At 42.8% G+C, this 25,292-nt stretch overlaps 1 protein-coding gene and 1 pseudogene across 2 annotated transcripts in view; one reads left to right on the top strand and one right to left on the bottom strand.

Moving 5' to 3' along the window:
* FAM193A (family with sequence similarity 193 member A) overlaps nt 1–25,292 on the top strand; it is a 127,267-nt gene that overhangs the window by 44,415 nt on the left and 57,560 nt on the right. For both annotated transcript variants that reach the window (XM_075930865.2, XM_006134711.5), the window contains 3 exons: nt 17,211–17,377; nt 17,622–17,789; nt 20,507–20,741. In XM_075930865.2, coding sequence (XP_075786980.1) covers nt 17,211–17,377; nt 17,622–17,789; nt 20,507–20,741 — 570 coding nt within the window. The remainder of the gene's footprint in view (nt 1–17,210; nt 17,378–17,621; nt 17,790–20,506; nt 20,742–25,292) is intronic.
* LOC149524493 (uncharacterized) lies at nt 365–16,933 on the bottom strand (annotated as a pseudogene).

A 25,292-nucleotide genomic window follows, 5' to 3' on the forward strand; every position in this document is an offset into this window, starting at 1 on the left:
TTGAAAACGAGTCTCTTAAGAACATTCTGGGCTATAAAATAGAGCAGGGGTGGGAAATAATTTTGATTTTGGTAAGTGGTCAAGGGACACACATTTCTGTGGAGGGAGTGTGGGGTCTGGGATGTAGGTTGGGTGAAGAAAGGAGCTTGGGGTAGGGAATTAGGGTGCAGGAAGGGATTTGGGGTCTGGGAAGGAATTTGAGTGAAGGAGGGCAGGGATTTGGAGCAATCAAATTTTTGTATTGCTCCGCTCCAGCTCCTCTCCGCCTCAAATTAATTTTTAACTAAATAAAAAAGTGCACACTAAAAAACCATTATTTTTATTCAAAGTTTTAAAACAGTTTAAATGTCATCAATGATACAAACTAGAATAATTCATAATTCAATCTAAAAAATTATTGCAGCAATCAAGTCACCTTTCATAGCCTGCTGCAGATCATTTAAAATTAACTTTAATGCCAAAAACAGTCGCTCTACACTAGCTTGAGTTGTTGGCATGCTCGAAGCAATTCTACAGGCAGCCTGGAATGCAGTATGGGTAAACTTAACTTTTAGTCTACCAAATAGACTCCATTGCCTCACAATCTTCCCGAAAGTTTCTCTCGAATAATGCTTCATTACAATTATGAATCTCAGAAACTTGCCGGCGTCTGTCTTGTTTATCCAATTCCTTTTTGAAGTCTTCATCTTCTGAAGAATTTGTGCTTGAATTACCTCCATTTCCCTGTGATGGTTGAAGATGTCTCAGGGATGGAGGCTCGAAAAAGTTAAGAATGGAGATGGAAGTTTGAGAACAGCCTGTTATTTCTGAAGGATGTGAACTTTCCGAAACCGCAAATTCGATTGTTGATGACTCCTTTTGTTGTTTCGTTTTCTTCAACCTCTTTTTCTGAGTTCAAGTGTAGCAATAGATTTTGTTTTTCGAGTTGTCGAGCAATATCAAGGAGCCCTTCCTTTGCCTTCGGTATTTCCCTTGAGGTAAGAAGAATCCGATACCATGGGTCAACATAAACTCCAGCAAGGAAATGAATATTGTCAAAAAGCTTCTCTTCGTATTTCTGCATGGAGGATGGAATTCCTTCTGCAATTTGTCCACCATTTTCTTGCAAGAATTTTGACAGTTTTCGCCATTGCTTCATTAAAACTCCTGGGGTTACATTGACAGCTTGAAGATTCACAGTTGTTTGGTTTGGCTTTGCCAAGAGGTCTCGCAGGTTCTTCACTTAGTCTCATTCAGCTTTTTTTAACTTGAGTTCTCTTGTTCCAGCAGCAGCCACTTGTTTACAGTAAGATTGAAAAATGAGAAGCTGATCAATCATCGCAAATGTTGAACCCCAGCGAGTCACAGTATCCAATGATTGTGTTACCCCATGTAGATCAAGCAGAACACTTCGAATACTTGGGGTTCGTAGTTTGACAACGACTTGTCAAATTTTTGCTAGAAATTTCTTCATGTTCTTTGTTCAGTCCATCCCAGATTGCCAACTGAAGAGTGTGAATACCACACCTCATCAGTTGGACTTTTGAGTTGTTCTCATGAAGACATGTTGGAAGTATGAGGCTCTGGTCATTAACCCATTACACAGCAGCATCCATGTTGAGTTCGATTTCATCCATTCCTTTAGTTCCTTCATCAGGCAAAATAGCTTCAGTTCTGTCCACATCCCTGTTCTCAGAGGTAGAAATGGTTTAATTGTCTTCGCTGAAATTTTTGACGTCACACGTCATGTTTGCTGCATTGTCAACGCAGGTGCTCAGCACTTGCATTTCACTGATCCCAAATTTTTCTAAAATAGCTTTTACTTGACTTTTCACGTAGGAAGAATTGTGATGCCCTTCAGTGTCAATTATGTCCAAGGTTTTTACCACAGCTTTATCTTTTCCTTTTTCATAGTACAGTAAACTTCCGATAATCCGGCACCTTTAGGACCCAGGGGGTGCCGGATTATCAGATATGCCGGACTATCAGAAGGGGGGGCTATCGGGGTCTGGAGTGGGGTGGGAGGGGATGCCACCCCATATCCCTCATAGCCCCCCCTTACGATAGTCTGGCTCTGCCCCAGGCATCCCTGATTCAGCCGCTGCTGGTCAGTTTCAGCAGCAGCTGAATCGGGGATGCCTACAATAGAGCAGCTGGGGTGCTGCTGGGTTGGTCCCAGCGCCGAGGGGCGGCGTTACGGCACCAACCCAGCAGCACTCCAGCTGCTCTTGGGGACGCTTGGGACAGAGCAGCTGGAGTACTGCCCGGTTGGTCCCGTAGCGCTGCCCCTCGGCGCTGCGGGACCAACCCAGCAGGACCCCAGCTGCTCTGCCCCAGGGGTCCCCAGGTCAGCCACTGCTGAAACAGATCAGAGGCTGATTCCAGGAAGCCCCGGGCAGAGCAGCTCTGCACTGGGCTTCCTGGAATCAGCCGCTGATCTGTTTCAGCAGCGGCTGACCTGGGGACCCCTGGGGCAGAGCAGCTGGGGTCCTGCCGGGTTGTCTCGCAGCGCCGTCCTTTGGCGCTGCGGGACCAACCTGGCAGCACTCCAGCTGCTCTGCCTCAGGCGTCCCCAAGAGCAGCTGCGGTGCTGCCAGGCTGGTCCCGCAGCCCCGAGGGGCAGTGCTACGAGACCAACCCGGCAGCACCCCACCTGCTCTGCTCCCGGCTTCCCTGATTCAGCTGCTGGTCAGTTTCAGCAGCAGCTGAATGGGAGAAGCCTGTCCGGCTGCCCCATCACTTCTGGATTCCTGATGGTGCCGGACCATCAGGAGTCCCGGAGCATTGGATGCCGGACTAATGGAGTTTTACTGTACTGAGCATTGATTGCAAGAAAATTTCTGTTTCCACAGGTTGCCGCATCCATTTTCAGGTAGCACAATTTTTGCTCTAAAGCTTTCTTCAGCTCTTCATGACCAGACTCAGCTGTGCTGACAACTAAATGACGAACCGCATCGTGCCCCATTGAAATACCAACCTGCCAACTCATTTCACCTGCAACTTTTTGGAATCCTTTGTTTAGCCTGAAGGTAGTGAGCAGTGTTGAACTCAAGCAAACCATTTCCATCAGCCCTTCACGGAAAGTATTGGCATCCATGGTGACTGTAACCTTTGAGGACTTCAAATATGAGTCAGTTTTGTTTGCTCAATTTTGGGTTTCTTTTCAGATGAAGTGCTGCAAAAAATCTTTTCTCCGGGAGTTTTCAAAGAGCCAGATGAATGTCGTTTAGCCATGTCAACTTTCTGTTTTGCCTCATCTTCCTGGTCCTTCTTTGTAACCAGAGCCACGTTGTTTTCAGGATGGTTACGTTTTACATCCCGCCAGAGGTTGACATTTTTCACGGCACTTGCTTCAGTTGTCTTGAAGCTACATGGTTTGAGCTCACCATTCACTTCCTTTTCCACCTTCCACGTTGCTGATTTCTTCTTTGCTTTTCCCAAAAGCCCAAATTTGGGCTTTTCAAATTCAAAAGTAAATACGTCATTGAGATCCTTTTCCTTAAATCGGCTCTTAATCATGGGGAGCAGATTTGAGTTGTTGTTGTTTTTGTTGTTGAAGGCATGGCCAAATATTCTTGTGCTGCTACCGCATCCAAATGTTTCTTATTATGATCTTTGAAAAGCAATGAACAAAAGCATTACATTTTTTTTGTAGTGTACCTGGTTGTGGTATCTTAACCACTTAAGGTACTTCGAATTTATTTTGCCTTTTCTGGACAAAAATGATCACATTTTCTTTTTACACAAAATTATTATTGAAGTATATTTTAATATTTTAACATATTTCTTGCATTTTTAATGAAGTAAGAAGTATTTTAAATATACATAATTCATATACATTTTTATTTATAAATTGCAAGTTAGTTTCTCTTATGAAATTTTGCAGTAAAAGTATTCAAAATATTTTCCAAGTTTTTAATTAATATCTCAAATGCTTTAATATAGATATATCAATGAAATTTGTATGTGCTGTAGTGCTAGTACATGCTATTGCTGTTCTACAACATTAATTGTTGGAAAGTAACGAGGCTACACGTTACAAGGTTGAAAATAAACACATACTAATCTAACTAATCTATGCGAGTACATACTCGCCTAACCTTGGCACAAGGTTGGGAGCAGTCTGCAGTGTTGCTGGATGTCTGATAAATATCTGATTCTTTAATAAAACATATCGCCAAAAAACATTGTAATTTTGTATCTGTACATTAAATCTTGATTTCAGCTGAAGTGAGAATAACTGTGACATATTACGTAAAGTGGTAAAGTAGATGTTAATATCAATTGTTATACAATCTGAAACTTTTTGGCACCTTTAGGACTTTCTTGCTAAAATATCATTCATTTTGGATTGAAAATGAGGGAAAAAAAAAAAACTGGAGCAGTGGAGCAGTCAAGATTTTCTGTGCTCCGGCTCTGCTCCAGCTCCGGGTAAAAACCTGCACTTCAACCGCTCTGCACTCCAGCTCCAGGCCCCGCTCCAAAGACCTGAAAGAGGGGGTTGTGACCTGAGGTAGAGGATTAGGGTGCAGCAAGTGGGCACAGAGTCTGGGAGGGGATTATGACCAGGGTCAGGGGTGCAGAAAGGGGTTCAGGGGTTTGGATTGTGACTTAGGTCAGGGGGATAGGGTTCCAGGTGCAGGCTCAGGTGGGGAAGTGTTTACCTTAGTAGGCTTCCAGCCTGCAGCCCAGTGGGACCCTGGGACAGACTCCCTGCCTGCTGTGTCGCACATGTCACTCAAAGCAGCCACCTGCTGGGGCAAAGAGCTGTCAATGTGTCTTTTTACATGGTATGCAGCCAGCAAACACTTGTACTTGCTGCAGCCACACATTCGGTATACTAGTTTGAGACTTAATATGTAATGCTTAAACTTTAATAACCTTCCTTTTTAAATAGTAGCTCATGTACCCAAGTAATATCGGATCAATGCATATATACCATGGAGAAATATTATTACAGTTGTTTTGAGTCTGTTGTCCACAAATTCCTGATGGTTTGTAGACTATATCTTAAACTTTCCAAAAGGTCTTTGCATCTCTATTTGAAATTTTTTAGTGGTCTGCTAATGAAAAGAGGTTGAAAACAATTGTATTGAATATAAGAAATTGAATGAAGGATGCAGAAAAAACCTTAAGAAGTTAGTATTATGAGCAAAATTTCTACCAGATCATGGAACCAAATTTTTATAAATGTCCCATATTTTAGATTAGAATGGAATTCTGTAAGACTTCCAACCACCTTGATAAAGAAGGGGCATCTGTTAGTAAGTCAATAAGCTGGTTTCAGAGTAGTGTTCTGTACTTCTACAAAAGGAATCTAACTCAGCTTAGTTGTACTGTGAGTTTTAAGTTAATGAGCTAGACCTAAGCATATTTTACCCATATTAACCATAAACAGTGTTTGATGTTGTGGCGTAGTGGGGGTGCTGTCTTCTTTGTAACCCGGTGCCCCCTGTTCCCCCTCCCCCCGCGCTGTGACGTGAGATTCTCGCTGACTCTCTCAAATGTGTATTAACCCAGACACCTATGCTCAGCCTCCCAGGGAGAGAGACAAAGGGAGAAAGGTGGAGATCAACACCTGGCTGGTGGGCAGGGCCTGGGAGGGAGGCAGTTGTGGTCAGGGAAGCAGAAAGAGAACAGACTAGGGAGGGGGCTAGATTTGGAAGGGCCCGGTCTCCCCCATCTCAAGGGGGGGTGTTGAGGCTTCCTAGCCCTGGTTACTGTGACCAGATTACGTCTATGCTGTGCTGTACCCTGGAGAAGCAATAAACTCCCTCAATTCTACTGGCTGGCGGAGTCAGTTCTTGCCACTACGGGGGTGCAGAAGTCAGGGAGACCTCAACACTCCGTCACAGATGTACTTGTCGTTAAATGTTGGTTAATGAGATGACCAGGAGTTAGTTGAGTAGACCAGGGCTACTCGACACGTGCCCCATAGGCTGCGGGCAGCACGCAGCCTGTTAATTTGTGGCCTGCAGTGTGGTTTGGGTTTATGCCGGGCTCAACACATGGCCGCAGGTGGGATCCTTTGAACATGGCCTCCACTGGGAACACATTCCATAATGGCGAGTCAATATAATGGTTTTCTGTTGAAATGAGTTTTAGTAGTTAAATTCCTGGACTGTTATTGCTCCTTAAAAGTGCTGTTGTATGGGTGGAATTCGGGTAAATATTGCATGTTATTAATATCAGCAGAACTGACTTAAATGGGGCCTGCATATTGTGTCGTCATCTTAAACCCTTGTACTCTGAGTGGAGCATAAGTCATCGACAAATATCCCCCACTTCACTCTGTCTTGAGGAAAAAACTTCTAGCTGACTTGAGGAGTACCCCAGTTGTTGTCCTTCTGTTTCAGTAAATCTCCTTCAGTTTCACGTTGTCCAAGGTCTTCCTCTTGTTTGCGTTTTCCATGTGAATGCTTGACTGACTGTACTGGATGATGGTTTTCTGAGAGTGTGGCCTACGCATCCCCACTTTCATGTTGTGTAGTCTTGCCTTAATCTTTGTATTCATGCCCGACTGTGTGAATGAAGTATTTGCATATATTGGCAAATGTATTTGCATGTATATGTAACCACACTTAAGTTGCGACCCTTGGCATATGCCATGAGTATCAGTGTGGCCCCTGGGGCTTCCAAAGTCAAATAGCCCTGCCCAAGATTGATCCGCTTCAGGGAGGAGGTATCTCAATTCTAGGCATTTCTTAAAAGTTGCAGAAAACAGAGAGTTCAAAGGACAGTCTTGGCCAAGTCATAACGAGTTGACATTTTTTCTAAATTCAGCCTGGAAAAAAAAAATTAGAGCCAAGATAAACAATGTACCACTGAATTTTGAAGAATGATCTCTAAGAAGCTGAAAGCAAATTTTATTGAACTACAGGTAATCCAGATCAGTGATTCCCACCATTTTTTATACCACAGACCAGCAAACCCATTCACAAACTTTTGGCAGACTAGTAACATTTTATTTGTACATTTGCATATTCATTATGATAATTAATAAGTAAGGGTTCATGTGTTATTTTACATTGTATTGGGGTGGGTGGGTGTGTGTGTGTGTGTGTGTACAGATACATGTAATTGTCATGGATCAGAGTTTGGAGATACCTACAACACTAAAAAAAATTCTGTTAAAAGAATACTTTCCTTTCTTATGTTGAGCCGTTAACATCTATGTAAAATTAGTTTAAAATGTAATCATGCAGTTATCATAAGCTAGGCCTTTTGTTCTGCCTGCAGCTAGATGTAATAGCGTAGTCGATAAACCAGTAAGCAAAAGCTTATAGGTTATTGCTTCAGACTACATGCATTTCCCCCCTGCCTAGCCATTAAAGTTTTTAGTAGGCTGACCAGCAACTCAGCTCAGTCCTGGATCATGGTGGGTCCGGGACCTACCCTCTCAGCGGCTCTGCATTTTAAGTGTATTAAGAGCTAGGCAGGCAGGCAGCCTGTCTCAGTTCCGGCTCACACCTGGTCTGGGAGTTCAACCCCCTGCTCCTGGACAGGGTCTGCTACCACCCTGTGCTGCTGCCTCAGTATCAGAGGCAGTAGCATGGGGCGATAGGCAGCCGGTCCATGAGGGGAGCTGTTTTTTAAACTGGTTCCTCTCACGGACCAGCTCCCGCCTGGCAACCTGCACTGCTGTCTCTCATAGAGAAGCAGCAGTGCGGAGTGACAGGGGGCTCCTTGGGAGTGGAGCTATAGAGCACTAACTGCCAGCCCCACCTCCGGGGACTATAGAATAGTCGAGTAACCAATCAGAATTCATGAGGTTAATCAGTTAACCAGTATTTAACATCCCTATCTGCCGCCAAGAGGGAAATAAGTTAGACACCTCCAACTCTGCTCTGTCCCCATCTCACTGCACTAGTCCCCGCCCCTGGAGAGAGGGAGATGTGCACAACTAGGCCCCCCAGACTGCATGCCCTACCCATGAACCATGCCCTACCCATGAACCATAGCCTACCTGGAACCCCTGGGGAAGTTAGGAGCAGCTGCAGCATGAGAAGCCAGGATGCTTCCACCTGTCTCCAGGACCAGAGGATGCATGTGGGGCAGGCAAGAAGGTCTCATATCTCCACAGGGGGCCTCTGTCAGCAGCCAGGGCCCGCTGGCAGTTCCTCGGTGGCTCCCTCAGCAACAGAAGTGTCCATCCCGCCCTAGTTGTGCTGCTGTTCTGGCAGGCAGAGAGAAGTTGGACTAAACACTGCAGTATGTCGCAGCCCAGCAGCGAGTGGGTCACGACCCAGCACTGGTCTACAGACTAGCAGTTGAGAACCACTGATCCAGATGATCCACTGGCCACTGTCAGAAGACAGGATACTGGGCTGGATGGACCAGTGTGGCATTTCCGTGGAGCCTGGGATCAGCTGGGGATTCCCCAGCTTGACCCCAGGTTCTGGGGAAATGCTGTGAGGAGCCTGGGATCAGCTGGAGAGTCCTCAACTGACCCTGGCTCCACATAGCATTTCAAATCGGCAGCGCAGCATGGAGCCTAGGGTCAGCTCAGAGTCCCCCACTAACCCAGGGATCCATGCTGCGCTGCCGATTTGAAATGCCGGGAGCCCCTGCTGGGAACTCTTGTACATTTCGAAGCTGGCACACCACATGCAGCCTGGAGTCAGCAGGACTTCCTGCTGTCCCTGGGCTGCACGTAGAGTTCCACATGCCTCCTTTGAAATGCACAAGAGCCCCTGATGGGCTAGTCAAGTTGTTGATGCAAATTCCTTCAACTACTTGACTAGTCAGTTAACTGTTACTTAACATCCTTATTCTGCATCCAGCCTCCCACACCTTATAACTTCTCCATTAATATCAGGGAAGTGTGTGGACCTCGACCACTTTCCAAATTCTCAGAGTAGTCCACTATCAAAAATTACTGCCCCCCAAATCCCAAGAATGTTCTGGTTGCTCCCGATTCCAAAGAATCAATCACTTATTCCTGGTTAATTGTAATCAGATCTCAAACCAAAGAGTGCCTGTAGCCGATTGTGTAATACACTATCTAGCTGAAGAATTTTTAACAAAGCAAAATAATATGTTTTTCAACAGGTTAAAACAGGAAATGCATACAGGCATGTGCCCCCACATAAATGAAAAACAGGGAGTTTGGTGGCACTTTAAAGACTAACAGCTTTATTATGGCAAAGGCTTTTGTGAGTTGCAAGTCACTTCTTCAGATGCATGAAGGGAAATAGAACAAAACAGGTACAGCTTGAAACTCTCTTAACCGGGATTCTCTGGCCTGGCAACATCCATAGTCTAACATTGGTGTTGCAAGACATAACATAAGAACGGCCATGCTGGGTCAGACCAAAGGTCCGTCTGCTGACAGTGTCCAATACCAGGTGCCCCACAGGGGGTGGACCGAAAACAATGAACAAACAGTTTTGTCTCTTGCCATCCTTCTCCAGCCTTTGACAAACAGAGGCCAGGGGCACTATTCCTTACCCCCTGGCTAATAGCCTTTTATGGACCTAACCTCCATGAATTTACCTAGCTCTTTTTTTAAACTCTGTTATAGTCCTAGACTTCACAGCCTCCTCTGGCAAGGAGTTCCACAGGTTGACTGTGCACTGTGTGAAGAAGAACTTTTTTGTATGTTTTAAATCTGCTACCCATTAATTTCATTTGGTGTCCTCTACTTCTTATATTATGGTAACAAATAAATAACTTCTCTTTATTCACCCTCTCCACACCACTCATGATTTTATATACCTCTATCATATACCCCCTCAGTCTCCTCTTTTCTAAACTGAAAAGTCTCAGTCTCTTTAGCCTCTCCTCATATGGGACCCATTCCTAACCCTTAATCGTTTTAGGTGCTCTTTTCTGAACCTTTTCTAATGCCAAAATATCTTTTTTTTTTTTTTTTTTTTGAGGTGAGGAGAACACATCTGTACACAATATTTAAGATGTGGGCGTACTATAGTTTTATATAGTAGCAGTAAGATATTCTTCGTCTTATTTTTTATCCCATTTTTAATAATTCCTAGCATTCTATTTGCTTTTTTGACTGCCTCTGCACACTGTGTGAATGTTTTCAGAGAACTATCCACAATAATTCCAAGATATCTTTCCTGGTTTGTTGTAACTAAATTATCCCCAATCATATTGTATGTATAGTTGGGGTTATTTTTTTCCAGTGTGCATTAGTTTACACTTATCCACATTAAATTTAGTTTTCCAATTTGTTGCCCAGTCACTCAGTTTGGTGAGATCTTTTTGAAGTTCTTCACAGTCTGCTTTGGTCTTGACTTTCTTGAACAGTTTAGTATCGTCCGCAAACTTTGCCACCTCACTTGTCAGCCCTTTCTCTACATAGTTGATGAGTAAGTTGAATAGGATTAGTCCTAGGACTGACCCTTGGGGAACACCACTAGTTACCCCTCTCCAGTCTGAAAATTTACCATTTATTCCTACCCATTGTTTCCTGTCTTTTAACCAGCTCTCAATGCATGAAAGGATCTTCCTTCCCTCTTATCCCATGACAACCTAATTCACACAAGATCCTTTGGTGAGGGACCTTGTCAAAGGCTTTCTGGAAATCTAAGTATACTGTATCTACTGGATCCCCCTTGTCTGCATGTTTGTTAAGCACTTCAAAGAACTCTAATAGATTAGTAAGACATGATTTCCCTTTACAGAAACCATGTTGATTTTTGCCCAACAAATTATTTTCTTCTACATGTCTGACAATTTTATTCTTTGCTATTGTTTCAGCTTTTTTGCCTGGTACTGACGTTAGACTTACTGGCCTGTAATTGCCAGGGTTGCCTCTAGAGCCCTTTTTAAATATTGGCGTTATGTTAACTGTCTTCCAGTCCCTGGGTACAGAAGCTGATTTAAAGGATAGGTTACAAACCACAGTTAATAGTTCCGCAATTTCACATTTGAGTTCTTTCAGAACCCTTGAATGTCATCCGGTGCTGGTGATTTGTTACTGTTAAGTTTTTCTGTTTGTTCCAAACCTCCTCTAATGACACGTCAATCCAGGACAGTTCCTCAGATTCATCACCCACAAAGGATGGTGCAGGTTTGGGAATCTCCCTAATATCCTCAGCCGTGAAGACTGAAGCAAAGAAATCCTTCATCTCTCCTCAATAGCTTTATCGACCTTGATTGCTTCTTTTGTATCTTAATTGTCCAGGGGCCCCACTGGTTTTATAGCAGGCGTCCTGCTTCTAATGTACTTAAAAAACATTTTGTTGTTATTTTTTGAGCTTTTGGCTAGCTGTTACTTAATCTTTTTTGGCTTTTCTTATTACGTTTTTATAATTACTTTGGCAGTGTTTATGTTCCTTTCTATTTACCTCACTAGGCTTGGACTTCCACTTTTTAAAAGATGCCTTTTTATCTCTCTCTGCTTCTTTTACAAGGCTGTTAAGCCACAGTGGCTCTTTTTTTAGGTCTCTTACTATGTTTTTTTTAATTTGGGGTATACATTTAAGTTGGGCCTCTATTATGGTGTCTTTAAAAAGTTTCCATGCAGCTAGTCACTGTACCTTTTAATTTCTGTTTAACTAACCTCCTCATTTTTGCATAGTTCCCCTTTTTGAAATTAAATGCCAGAGTGTTGGACTGCTGAGGTGTTCTTCCCACTACAGGAATGTTAAATGTTGTTGTATTATGGTCACTATTCCTGAGCGGTCCTGCATCGGTTATCTCCTGGACCAGATCCTGCACTCCACTCAGGACTAAATCGAGAATTGCCTCTCCCCTTGTGGGTTCCTGTACTGGCTGCTCCAAGAAGCAGTCATTTAAGGCATCAAGAAATTTTATCTCTGCATCTCGTCCTGAGGTGACGTGTACCCAGTCAATATGGGGATAATTGAAATCCCCCATTATTATTGAGTTTTTCGTTTTGATAGATTCTCTCATCTCCCTTAGGATTTCAAGGTCGCTATCACTGTCCTGGTCAGGTGGTCGATAGTATATCCCTACTGTTACATTCTTATTAGAGCATGGAATTACTATCCATAGTGACTCTGTGAAATGTGTTGATTCATTTAAGATTTTTACTTCATTTGATTCTACATTATCTTTCATGTATAGTGCCACTCCGCCACCCGCATGACCTGTTCTGTCCTTCTGATATATTTTGTATCCTGGTATGATTGTGTCTCACTGATTGTCCTCATTCCACCGGGTTTCTGTGATGCCTATTATGTCAATCTCCTCCTTTAACACAAGGTACCCATCTTATTATTTAGACTTCTAGCATTTGTGTAGAAGCACTTTAAAAAAAATTGCTGCTGTTTGTTTGTCTGCCCTTCCTTGATGTATTAGATTCTTGCATATGTGATTTATTTCTTCTCTGATCTGGCCCATACTTTATCATCTTCCCTCCTTTCCTTCTGACTAAAACCTAGAGAATCTCCATCAATGGACTCTCCTCTAATAGAAGTCTCTGTCCAATCCACATGCTCCTCTGCACCAATCAGCTTTCCCCCATCTTAGTTTAAAAACTATTCTACAACCTTTTTAATGTTTAGAGCCAGCAGTCTGGATCCACCTTGATTTAGGTGGAGCCCATCCTTCCTGTATAGGTTCCCTCTCTCCCAAAAGTGTCCCCAGTTCCTAATAAACCTAAACCTCTCCTCCCTACACCATCGTCTCCTTCATTCATTGAGACCAGAGAGTCCTAGGATAGGGCCGGCAGTAAGGATTCCTGCAGGGCAGTGGGCTGCCTGCAGGGAGCTGACAGGGCCTCCCAGCACGTGGCAGTGGGAGACCCAGTGTATGGCTGCTGTTGGGATTTTGTGGTTCCCAGAGAGTCAGGTGCTGGGCAGAATCAAGGGTATTCAATTCAATTCAATACTTTATTCAATGTGCACAAAGGGAGAGCCCCTGGTACTAAAATCAGCCAGAGCCCCTCGAGCAAGGAGCCCCTCCCCTTGCTGTTTTATAGCACATGGCAGTTACAGGTTACATAACACAAACTTCTAAACCAATCAGATTCAACCTTTCCATATATTGCTTTGTTTGTCACATGCTTGTACTTCTCCACTCCACATGTTGAGTTCACCCCTCTCCCCTTGGCCTTTTCTAGGCTGTTGCTAGGGTGGTGAGCCATAGCATGCTTCTTTATGCATACCTACTTTCCAAACCACATTTTGTTTAAAATGAACACATGCATACCCTTCACTGCCCTGCAGTGCATGCATGGTTTCTCAGGGAGCTCTGTTGTGCAGCGTGTGGATTTCTGGCGCACGCAGCTGTCCAGAAGCCCAGCACACACTGTGCACAGCTGCCTGGAGCACCAGTGCTGGGCTGCTCAGCGGGACAGCAGGAGGCAGGGAGCTAGCTGGGAGGCCAGTGGCGGGGCCGGTGGCAGGAGTTCAAAAATCACCACCTCTGGTCCAGGAAAATCCCTCATCTGGGACCAGTCAGGTCTCAAGGGTGCTGGACCACAGAGGTCCACCTGTGGGAGTGTTACATCGGAGCTAATTCCATCAGGGTGAATGTTGATAAGGTGGCGGGCATACCTAAAGTGGAAAATGACTTATTGCTATGAGAGAGCCTTTTCCTGTTCCTGTTCAGACCCATTGGAATGGTGTCAAATTTGCATATGAATTTCAGCTTAAAAATTTCACACTGCAGCCTGTTTTTCAAGTTTGTTTTTTTGTTTCTTTGCTTGAGGATGGTAACTTTCAAGTGCTTATTGGTGTGTCCAGAGAGATTAACATACTCTCCCATTAGGGTGTTTGTTTTTTTTTAATTTCTGATGTCTGATTTGTGTCCATTTATTTGGTTGGATAGAGGTAGTCCAGTTTGTCCACAAAGGACATTGCTGGCACATGAAGGCATACATCACGTTAGTAGATGTGCAGGTGAATGGACCTTTAATGGTATGGATGATGTGGTTAGGCTTTGTGATAGTATCATTAGGGTAGATGTGTGAACAGAGTTGTCAACAGGGCTTCTTGCATGGATTGATTCCTGTGTTAGTTTTTCGGGGAGGGGGTTTCGTGGTGAATTTGTTTCGGGTAAGAGTCTGTCTGTAAGCAAGGACTGGCCTGCCTCCCAAGATCTGTGCAAGCAAGCGATCATCATTTAGGATAGGTCGTAGATCCTTGATGATGTATTAGAGCGGTTTTAGCTGGAGGCTGTAGATAATGGTCAGTGGCATTCTGTTGCTTTTTTTGTTGGGTCTGTCCTATGGTAGGTGACTTCTGGGTACCTGCCTGGCTCTGTCAATCTGTTTCTTCATTTCTCCAGATGGGTAATTGTAGTTTTTAAGAATGCTTGATAGATCTTGTAGATGTTAGATTGGAGCAAATGAGGTTGTATCTTTAGGCTTGGCTGTAGACAATGAATCTTGTGATGTGTTGTGGATGAAAGCGGGAGTTAAGTAGGTAAGTATAGAGATCAGTCAATTTCTATATAGGGTGCTGTTATTGTGACCATCACTTACTTGCATTTTAGTGTCCAGAAAGTGGATCTCTTATGTAGAGTGATCCTGCCTGAGATTGATGGTAGGATGGAAGTTGAAATCCCAGTGGAATTCTTCAAGGGCCTCCTTTCCAGGGATTCAGATGGTGAATGTGTCATCAGTACAGTGCAAGTAGAGGAGGTGCACTTTGGGATGAGAGTTGAGAAAGCATGATTCTAAGTCAGCCATGTTAGCATACTGGAGGCCATATGAATACCCATAGCAGTGTTGATGACTGGAAGGTTATGCCATAATAAAACTGTGAGGGTGTGTCTAGACTACAGGGTTTTGTTGACAAAAGTGGACTTTTGTCGACAAAACTATACCTACGTCCACACTGCCTTTGAGTTATGTCTACATAACGTTGACAAAACTCAGCAGTTTTGTCGACATTTGTAAACCTCATTCTATGAGGAATAACGCCTTTTATCGACAGAGTTCTGTCAATAGAAGGCATTATTGCATCTACACTGTCCTTTGCGTCCACACTGTTATGTCGACAAAGCGGCTTGCTTTGTCGACAGAACTGGATCTAGTCTAGACACTCTTTGTCGACAGAAGCTTTGTCGACAGTATCTGTCGACAAAACTTCTGTCGACAAAACCCTGTAGTCTAGACATACCCTTAGTCTTTAAGGTGCCATTGTTTTTGTTGAAACAGGTTAAAATGGCTATGTCTAAAATGCACAAATGAGTTCTTAAGATTTAAAAGGTAATATAAGCTATATTTCCTTTAGTACTGACCCCTGACAAGCAACATGGGGATTTCTTGTGTATGTTTAGGAATCTTTGCCCCTCAGAGTCTAGACAGCATAAAAAAGACCAGTTTCTCCTTGTCAGGAACTTTTATATCCCCTTCTTACCAGAATCTGAGTTGCTTAGGTGAGTTCATGCATAGCTCTCCCTTTCCTGGAGAGAGTTAGGAACACAGTAATGAAAGTCTCCGTCTATTGATGCTATACAATGCCTCATTTGCTTTCCATGGGCCTTTTTGTGTGCAGGATGAGTACTTTACCTTAATAAAGCTGCTTTTCCTGTTTGGTGAGTTACATGATTACAGAGACTTACAATGCAAGCACTCAATATAACTTTACTAGAAGACTTACCCAGCATTGCCCGGGTCCTTCAGAGAAGGGGGCTGGCAATGTGCGAGGTGCAGCAGTCAGGGCATGGCCTTGGGGATTTGGGGTTGTTAGGACAGGAGGTCAGAGGCAAAAAAGATGCACAGGGACCACTAGGGGAGGCTTTCTCCCTCCCTGCAGATCCTCTTGGGCTGCTGGGGGGTGTCGGGGTTGTTTCCTGGTAGGAGGGCCTTCACTTCCCTGGTGTGGTGGCAGGCAAGATGGCAAGCCCCAGCCCACCACTCTCTTGGTTGTGTGGCTGACTATGGTGGTTACTATGCAGTATAGCTCTCTCCTGTGTTCACTACCCCAGTGGTGACAGTGAATATTGTCCTCTCTTTGCCCCCTCTCTTTCCATGATATGTAAAACAGTAGCATTCCCCATACTTGCCGTTTTCCTGGCACAACCAAATCCTGACCTTTTTTTTTTTAAGTTAGGAGAAGAGAAAGCTGCATAGCACACTTGATGGTTCTAAATCTTACTGTTTAGGAGTAGTTTTGAACAAACAGACTCAGACAGACACACATTTCTAACATCTATAGATGGATGCCATGGCATACAGATATTATAAGTAGGATTAATATATGCAGCATTCTGCAAGCGTTCTATAAAGTATAAATACAAACAAATTCTTATAACGCTAATATCTATTTTAATTAACCCCATAACTATTATACTAACCCCGGACATAAGCCACACACATTTTCAACTCTGCCCTTTTTGTTCAGCGAGGCTCTGGGCCTTTGCATCGCCAGTGTCACAGTGGTGTTAAAGATGCATTTTAAAGGCAAGTGATTAAAGTAGAGTATCATAGTTGTCTGAACTTAACTTTAATTGGTAAATCCATTGAATTTTATCATTTAAATAAGTTCTAGAGAATGGGTAACAAGACTAGATTTGGTTACGTTTTCAGTCAACCTGCTCTGGAAAGTGGATGACCTATTAGAGTAGCTCTTTGGTCACAAGGCTAGTAACAGTTATTACCAAGCACCAGAAAACAGCATCTTTCTAGCAGCACAGTCTGTAGAGTGACGTCTAGTTATTGACAATAACAAGACTAAATAGGTTACATGATTAATGCCAAATGAGAAATTTAATTATATTGTATGTAGCATTTCATAGCTTACTGTGAAGTATCATTCATACTTAAGGGGTTGTTAATAATTAACATATTTTAATGTTAGGAGAAAAATTCTAATTGTTCTTACCTCTTGATTCCATAGATTGTAAATTCTCGCATTAGTTTCTTAGACCATAAACGCCTCAAAAAAGGGAGCACCTTTAGTTCTTGTACAGTATCAGCACTGAGGGCTTGTCTGTGCTTAGGCTGCAGCTGTGATGCTATAATGCTTAGTGAAGATGCTACTTGTGCTGATAGGAGAGCTGCTTCTGTTAGCATAGGTAATCCACCTTCTCAAGAAGTGGTGGCTGTGTCAATGAGAGAAGCCCTTCCGTGAAGGTAGCACTATCTACCTCTTAAGTTTGGTTGGTATAACCATGTCATTCGGGGTATGGATTATCCACATCCATTGGCAACATAGTTATACAGACAAAAACTTGTAGTGTATAACAGTGCTAAATAAACTGAAGGTTCATTCTAGTTATTCAAGATTTGCCTGCTTGTATAAGTGTGACCTTTCATCTGTTTTGTAAGGTATGATTTTATTTTTAAACAGAGCCAAGATTTCCTTTTGCACATGCCTCTTGGAAATAGTGGATCACAGCAGGAATCTGTAGGAGGAGGGAGAATGACTGTTGGAGCACAGACAGTATCCTCTGCAGATCTCAATAATTCCTCTCCTTCTGATGTAGCATGTAACTGTGAGGCCTGTAATGAGCGCAGGTGAGACTCGCAGCAAACTTGATGTTGTAATCAGTACATTTAGTAATGTTTCAACTTATTCATATCTTGCATTTTGCTTCTGAAATAATAAAAAAATTGTAATTCAGTGGTAATTCTATTTTTAGTTGGTTTTCTAATCTAATTTAGGTGGTGGATAGGCACTTGTTTTTCATTGAATGTATCTTTGAAATGCAGTGGTACAGTAACCTTATTTTCTATGTTAACCTTTCTGGCATTGTTGCAGAGAAATTTCAGCAGAGACTGAACGTGAATCTCAGCAGCTTCAAAATTACTGGTCAGAAGTAAGATACATGGTCCGATGTGTATATCGCCAAGCTGGGACCCCACTGGCAGATGATCAAGACCAGTCTCTGGTACCAGATAAAGAGGGAATGAAGGAGTTGGTGGATAGGTATGAAATTTTATACACTATGTATTATGTAGATTGGTACTGTTTCTCCAGTTAGAGAGTCTTTTATTATGAAGCTGAACATAATTCAGAATCACTGATTTCTTTAGAAGAAGTGTATTTACCATTTTTTAATCGGTGGCCATACTTGTTAAACTCATAAAGCTCATATTTCTGGATATTCAGAATTTATCATTGAAATAAGGAATCAGATCAATTTTAACTAAAAGTCCAGGAGAACATATTGAATGTAGGCTTAATGTATCTCCACAAAATATTAAATCCTGACATACTAGTCTGCAAGAGGGCTGTTGAGGCAGACAGTATGGATGCATCCTAAAAAATCCATCTCTTTGAAAGAACATGCGAAGTTTAATATAGCGACTAGAATAGCAAAGGCAAGAGCAAGTTTGAAGGCGATGGATAAGATCTGGAAAAGCAAAGCCATTAGCTTAGGAATGAAGCTGAGGGTCTTGAAAACGTGTGTATTCAGCAGCATGTTGTATGAATGTGAGAAATGGATGATGACAAAAGATTCAAAGAGAAGGATATTGGCATTTGAGAGGAGTTGTTATAGAAAGATCCTGATAATAGGATGGATGCAGAAGGTCACCAATGAGAAATTGTATAGGAAGATACAGCTGAAAGAGAATCTACTGTAGAAGGTTATACAGCGGAAGCTACAGGTATTCAGGCATATCTGCAGAATGAATGACAAGCAAAAAGTCAAGCCCTTGGTATTTGATATAATGGATGGTTTCAATAGGGGAGGCAAACCCCACAAAGAATGGGTAGATGATATAGTAGATTGGTGTGGAGCTAGTCTACACAAACTAAGCTACTCCGCAGTGGACAGGGAAAGATGGAAGGAAATAGTGAGGGAGGCATTGGACACCAACGGGCGTTGAGCCCATGGTTGATGATGATGATACTTTTCTTAGCCGAACTTTTGTACATGAGACTTTGTCCTTTTTTAGTGCATTGGATTAGAATGAACAGTACTGGATTCTTATAGCCATGATGACATCTAAAATATTATTAGACGCAAAAAAAAAAAATTAATACCACTGCATTTCCAGATTAGGAAAATTATTGAAAATGTGTGGACACTTAAAGATTAGTTGCACAGTTGGAATCCTTTCTTAGTATGATGTAGAGAAGATTAGCTTAATGTGATCACTGAATTTTCATGCTATTAAAGATAACATCATAATCTGAGTATCTTTAAACTGTCCCAAATAATTTGGGTAACTATCTTAATTTCTCGGCCTTGTTGGAAATGTGAATCCAAGAATAGCTTACTGGTATACTGAACATAGTAGCATGTTAGATCTCCTAGTACCTGAAGTACAGTAGCAGCAGGAGTAAGAGCTTCTGGTTGGATCTAAATTCTGACAAAATAAGTGTGTTGGTGGGAAATGTTTTGGAAGATTTCACCATCAGTTGATAACTTACTAGGTGAGTTCAGATATCATGGACTCTGTCTTTCTGGAAGCATGATTGCTCTGGGATGTCCAAATGATCTTTGACTATAATTGGCTGGTCAAGAGACTTGACTCTTTCTTTTAGGTACAGATCGCCATGTTCCTCCACTAACATCTCTCTCTAAAATTGTTCTTATGTTGGATCAGACATTGTCAAACAGTGAATTGCTGTTTCAATGTCTGCTTCTGCTTCTGTTGTGTAAGACTATCTAATGGGTTCAAACACATTAGTTCCATTATATTGCCAGAAAACATCACTATTAGTCATGCCTTTGTCAAATACTCGCAAGAAACATTTTGGATTTTAAACCACAAAACATTGAGGGTGGCATAGTTGTGACTCAGTAATTTTTTTCTTAGATTAAATATGCATTATATATGTTTTCATATATACATTTTCTATTTAGCAGGGGCACACAGGACGTGCAATGTGACATTTCTCCATGTAACTTCAAATGTTACTTCCATATGTTTTCTTTACATTTGGGAGAAGAAGTTTGTGAACTAGTATTTAAGGTGGAATTGAGATTCTAAATCAGAAACCACTGTTCAAAACTAGAACTACATTGTCTGTATTCCTCTCTTTTGGGGGCTCCTCTTAACCTTTGGCAGTATGAGAGAGAGGAGTCCTAATATGGGACTCAAATCTCACTTTTCCCACAAGCCAAGTATATTGTAGTGTGAGCCCCATAACAATATGAATGTTTTTATAGCATTGTACAAACACTAATTATTAAAAATATTTTGTAACATGCGAGCTGTACATTAGGTAAGCACAGTACTCCAATTTGTAAACACAGGAAAGGGTAGCTAAGTTGCCAGAGTCCATGCAATGAGTTGAGAGGAACCAAATTTAGGATTCAGGAATTCCTGGCTCAAAGTTGCATGCTCAGTCTCTTGGACCAGGATGCTACTAAACTAGATCTTGACTACACGTGTAGCCCCAATTACCATAGTATACCTGAGTACCTCACAACATAGTACAAGTTCCACAATGAGTCTGAGGAATACTGTTATATCTTATGTTCGTTTGAAAAACTGAGGCACAGACAGTTTAAGTGACTTGACCAAGATTGTGCAGAAAATGGGGTAGGTCTTAAAGTTCTAGGTTAGTTCCCAAACCCCTAAACCATCATTCCTTTGTAATAATGCTGATTATTCTCCTAGGAATATTTAGGAGACAAACACTGTTTTGATTGTGAACTTTTGGTCACTATTATTATTCCAAAAATGCAGGCTTTGCGAAAGAGATCCTTATCAGCTTTATCAACGGTTGGAGCAGCAAGCTAGAGAATACGTGCTTGAAATGAAAGTTCGTCTGCTCAGGCACTTGTCGCTGGGATCTAAAGTTACATCAACGTTATCAATACCAGGCCCACCACAGGCACATCAGTTCATCTCGCTCCTTCTTGAGGAATACAGTGCACTCTGTCAGGCAGCATGCACAATCAGCACCTTTCTTGTCACTCTGGTAAGGTTAAAAAAAATCCCATGTGCTATTGAGCTGTAGAGATAATACAAATCTGAAATAAGTTTTGTTAATTTTTTCACAGTCCTTTTGCAGATTGCAAAGTATAAGCTTTTGTGCGTTTGGCTGTGGGAGTGCGACATACAGTTAACTTCTATGTCCTCATTTTTTAACAAAACATATCATTCATACATGAGTGAAATTGCCTAAACTATTCATTTATGAGAGGCAGACATAATCTGAAGAGTTAAGAGGAAGGTATTAAACAAGTACTGCAAATGGTTACTGACTAGTTGAATACAAAACTCTTCAGTCACATGTTCAATATTTAAATATTTGCTGTTGCCATATTTTGTATTACATTTTTAGACTGCCCCATATCTAGAATGGGTAGAATGTTGCATTAGCCATTTTCGGCAAGGTCTTAAATATTATGAAAGCTTTAATGCCCTTTCAGCTTCATTAATTCAGAAATTCCGATTGTATATATTTTCTTTTCTCTTCCCTGTTCATCAGAGACACTTGAGAAGATGATCTATTACATAGGAATTTGTTCCTGTTACTTACTCTATAACCAAAGTCCTCATTGTCTTCAATCTAATACTTTGGTTTCAACTAATTCGTTGACAGGAGGAGAACAAGCAGCAGGCAAAGGTCTACCATGCGCGAAGAGAAATACTGAAAATGAACAGTCGTGTAACCGCATCAAATTTTAGTGGTTGCATGACTGTTTGATAGTCCCTGCGGGCGGGGCTGGAGCCAGAGTGGAGTGAGTTTTGGCTTGCATCAATAGTGAGGTTGTGTGTGCTAGTTTGGATGTGAGCCACTGTAGCACCCACCATTTACAAAATTATACACACACACACCCCATTTACAAAATTATACACACACACACCCCATTTACAAAATTTAAAATGACGTAAGAAAAAATAATTAAAAGGGTGCATGATCCTGAAAACCACCCAGGTTTCTGGATTTGGCCCCCAACACACACTGTGCCCCCATCAGGACCACAGCCAGCCAGATGGTAGCTGTATAGGCCTGGCTAACTGCCCCCACACGCACTCCCTGTAGTTGTGTCTACTCTTGCAATCTGCTCTCCCATACGTTACCAATAAATAAGCCAGGGCCATGCTGTCTGCCCCCCCAAACATAAAGAGCCTGCCTGGGCCTAGGCCCACAGCCCAAGCCTGTGCCCAGAAACCTGTGCCCAGCCCCACATCTCACCTGTTTTTCTCTCCCTCTCCCCCTCCCCCCCCTTGCCTAGAGACCGATGTCTGACATCCCTTCCCCGTCCCTCTCCAAAATTTACCTATGCCCGGTACCTCCCACCACCACATATAGCTTGTGCCTTTGTCTGCCTCCGCCACCCAGTTGGCTTCTGTGCTGGGTCCCCGTTGTCCTTGGCTCCTTTGGTACAACCCTGGTACTTGCTTCACTGCTCTCCCACCCAGGCTCCCACATGCCTTGCAGCTCCTCCGGCCCCAGCTGCAACCATAGCCTCCTGCCATGCAGCTCCTCAGGTCCCAGCTGCAGCCATTTAGCTCGTGGCTCCACTGGCCCTGGCCACTGCCCCAACAGCCTCCTGCCGCCTACCATGTAGCTGCACAGCTCTGTGTAGGAGGTTCATGCAATGGAATTTTTTTTCTGCGTGTACACACAGGAGCATAGCTTAGAGGGAACCCTAGCCACCTGCCACCCCGTGCTGCTGCTTCTGTAGGAAAGGCAGCAGTGTGGAGTGTCAGGTGGGAGGTGATCTGCAAGGGGAGCCAGTTTTAAAAATACAGGGGGCAGGGGCTGAGCTCCCTGCAGACAGAGGCTGCACCGAAATCCACAAAGCAGCCTCTCCTACCTCTTCCTGCCCCTCCCCCCACCCTGTGCTACTTCCTCTATCAGGCAACAGCAGGGAAGGGTGCGAGGGGATTAGGAAGAGCCAGTGCTCATGGAGATCTGGCTTTTAAGCCAGCTCCCCCTGAGCACCAGCTCCTGCCAGTCTGTCCTCCCACCCCCACCCCCGTCTCTGCAGGAGGCAGCAAGGGTGGGGGACAGGAGGCTCCATGAGAGCCAATACATGCGGGCAGCCGGATCTGTGGGAGCTGATACCAGCAGGCAGCTGGCTTACCACATATACTAGCTCCCACCTGCCCCTCCCTCCATCTGTGCTGCTGCCTCTCTATCAGAGGAAGGCATATTCATGGAATCTGGTGCTCATGGGGAGCCAGCTTAAAAGCTGGTTCTGCACGGGTGCCTGCTCCCAAAGCAAGGACATAAAGGAATGCGTGTAGTCGTCAGGATTTAACCAATAAGCTAGGCTAATCTGTTACCTGTGTAGTTGTCTACGGGTACGTCTAGACTACATGCCTCTGTCGCCAGAGGCATGTAGATTAGGCTACCAGACATAGTAAAATGAAGCGGCGATTTAAATAATCGCTGCTTCATTTAAATTTACATGGCTGCCGCGCTGAGCCGACAAACTGCTGATCAGCTGTTTGTCGGCTCAGCACGGTAGTCTGGACGCATGGGTGTCGACATCAAAGGTATTTGTCGACCACCCAGGTATACCTGATCAGCTGTTTGTCGGCTCAGCGCAGCAGCCATGTAAATTTAAACGAAGTGGTGATTATTTAAATCGCCGCTTCATTTTACTATGTCTGGTAGCCTAATCTACATGCCTCTGGCGACAGAGGCATGTAGTCTAGACATACCTTACGTGCTGACATCCCTGGAAAATAGTAGAAACAGTTATTTCTGATGGGGGGGGGGACTTGAGGACTTAGGTCTTTACAGCCTTTTTGTTACACTGTATTCCCTTATTTCTTTTCATGCTCTCTACATGCTGAGCACTGCAAAGGGATTTGGAACAGAATACTGTTTGTTTTGCTGTAGGTGGGCTAGAAGGGTGTTGGACAGAGTTATAGAAAGGAATGAAATGGTCAGTAATTAGTGGTAGAAAAGGTAAGAAATACAGAATGAGATGATGATCAGACCGTTTGGGTCACTTGAAAAAAAATGGCAGAGAATCAAAGTTTCTCAAAGAGAAACTGAAATGCACAGAATTAAATATTCCAAGAAAAAATAATTAATTTTTGTTCAGGTATACAGGCAGTCCCCGGGTTACGTACAAGATAGGGACTGTAGGTTTGTTCTTAAGTTGAATTTGTATGTAAGTCGGAACTGGTACATCTTGTAAGGGAAACTCTAGCCAAACATTTCTCCAGAGCTCAGTTTTATTCTCCCACATCTCACTTCCCTCAGTCCTTTATTCTCAAGCTGAGGTGTCTGCTAAGAAAAGCTGCTCCGCGTCTCCCTGGTCTGCTGGGGGGAAGCAGCTAATGCGGGGTTCCCTCACCCCATTTGTAAGTAGGAATCCGATGTAAGTCAGATCCATGTAACCCGGGGACTGCCCGTATATAAAGTTTGATAGTTGACAGTTTTCTATCCCTTCCTGGTGTGTGTGTGCTATTTTCTCATCTTCTTTCCCAACAATAGTTATGCACTTCTATTAGAAATAATTCATTACCTCCCACTCCTTGGCATATTCCTGTAGTAAGGTCTTAGAAATTCTATCATAAAAGGATGGTTCTTAAGGTTACTGAGCAACTTTAGAGTTTAAAAACATATGTAACCTCAGAACAGATTTACTGCAGTATGAAAATTAAACGGATACAACTGAAATGCAACAATATTTTTATTTTCCTTTCTAGAAATCCACTGACATTTGCACTTTAAAAAGATATAACTAATCAGGAATTACATGTTTTCATGCTCGGCCACTCTCATTTCCTCCTTTTTATGGTATCTGCTGTGGTCAGTAGTGGTAGTATGTTAGAGACCAAATTGACAGGAATTGCTTAGAATAGTCGTGAACTATCCAACCTAACACTTTTTGCCTTAGCGTCATGGAAAGAATACCTTATTCTACAAAAGTGATAGAAATGTAGCCGTGTTAGTCTGCTGAAACAAAAAACAGGACTGTGTAGCACTTTAAAGACTAACAAGATGGTTTATTAGATGATGAGCTTTCGTGGGCCAGACCCACTTCCTCAGATCAAATAGTGGAAGAAAATTGTTACAACCATATATACCAAAGGATACAATTAAAAAAAAGAACACATATGATTTGTCCTTTTCACATGTGTTCGTTTTTTTTAATTGTATCCTTTGGTATGTATGGTTGTGCCAATTTTCTTCCACTATTTGATCTGAGGAAGTGGATCTGGCCCACAAAAGCTCATCACCTAAGAAACCATCTTGTTAGTCTTTAAAGTGCTACGTAGTCCTGTTTTTTTATTCTACAAGGAGTTTGAGAGTCTATGGTATTTTTACACTAAGCTCTTCCTTATGAGTGATTGGTTCAGCAGTTCAATCAGTACTGAGAAGAACCATTGTTCCTTTAATAGGCTTCACCATTCATGAATTGAGCTGTAAGCTGTAGTAGGAACACAGGATATTGTTTGTGAATAGACTTGGACTGCTACAATAGCCTTTTGCTTAGGTAGGCTAATATTCAGAACTTGGAAGCTAAGATATAACGGCAGAGAAAAAGCACAAGGA

The sequence above is a fragment of the Pelodiscus sinensis genome, chromosome 4 (genome assembly GCF_052426305.1).
Source record: "Pelodiscus sinensis isolate ZL-2025 chromosome 4, ASM5242630v1, whole genome shotgun sequence".
Taxonomy (NCBI): domain Eukaryota; kingdom Metazoa; phylum Chordata; order Testudines; family Trionychidae; genus Pelodiscus; species Pelodiscus sinensis.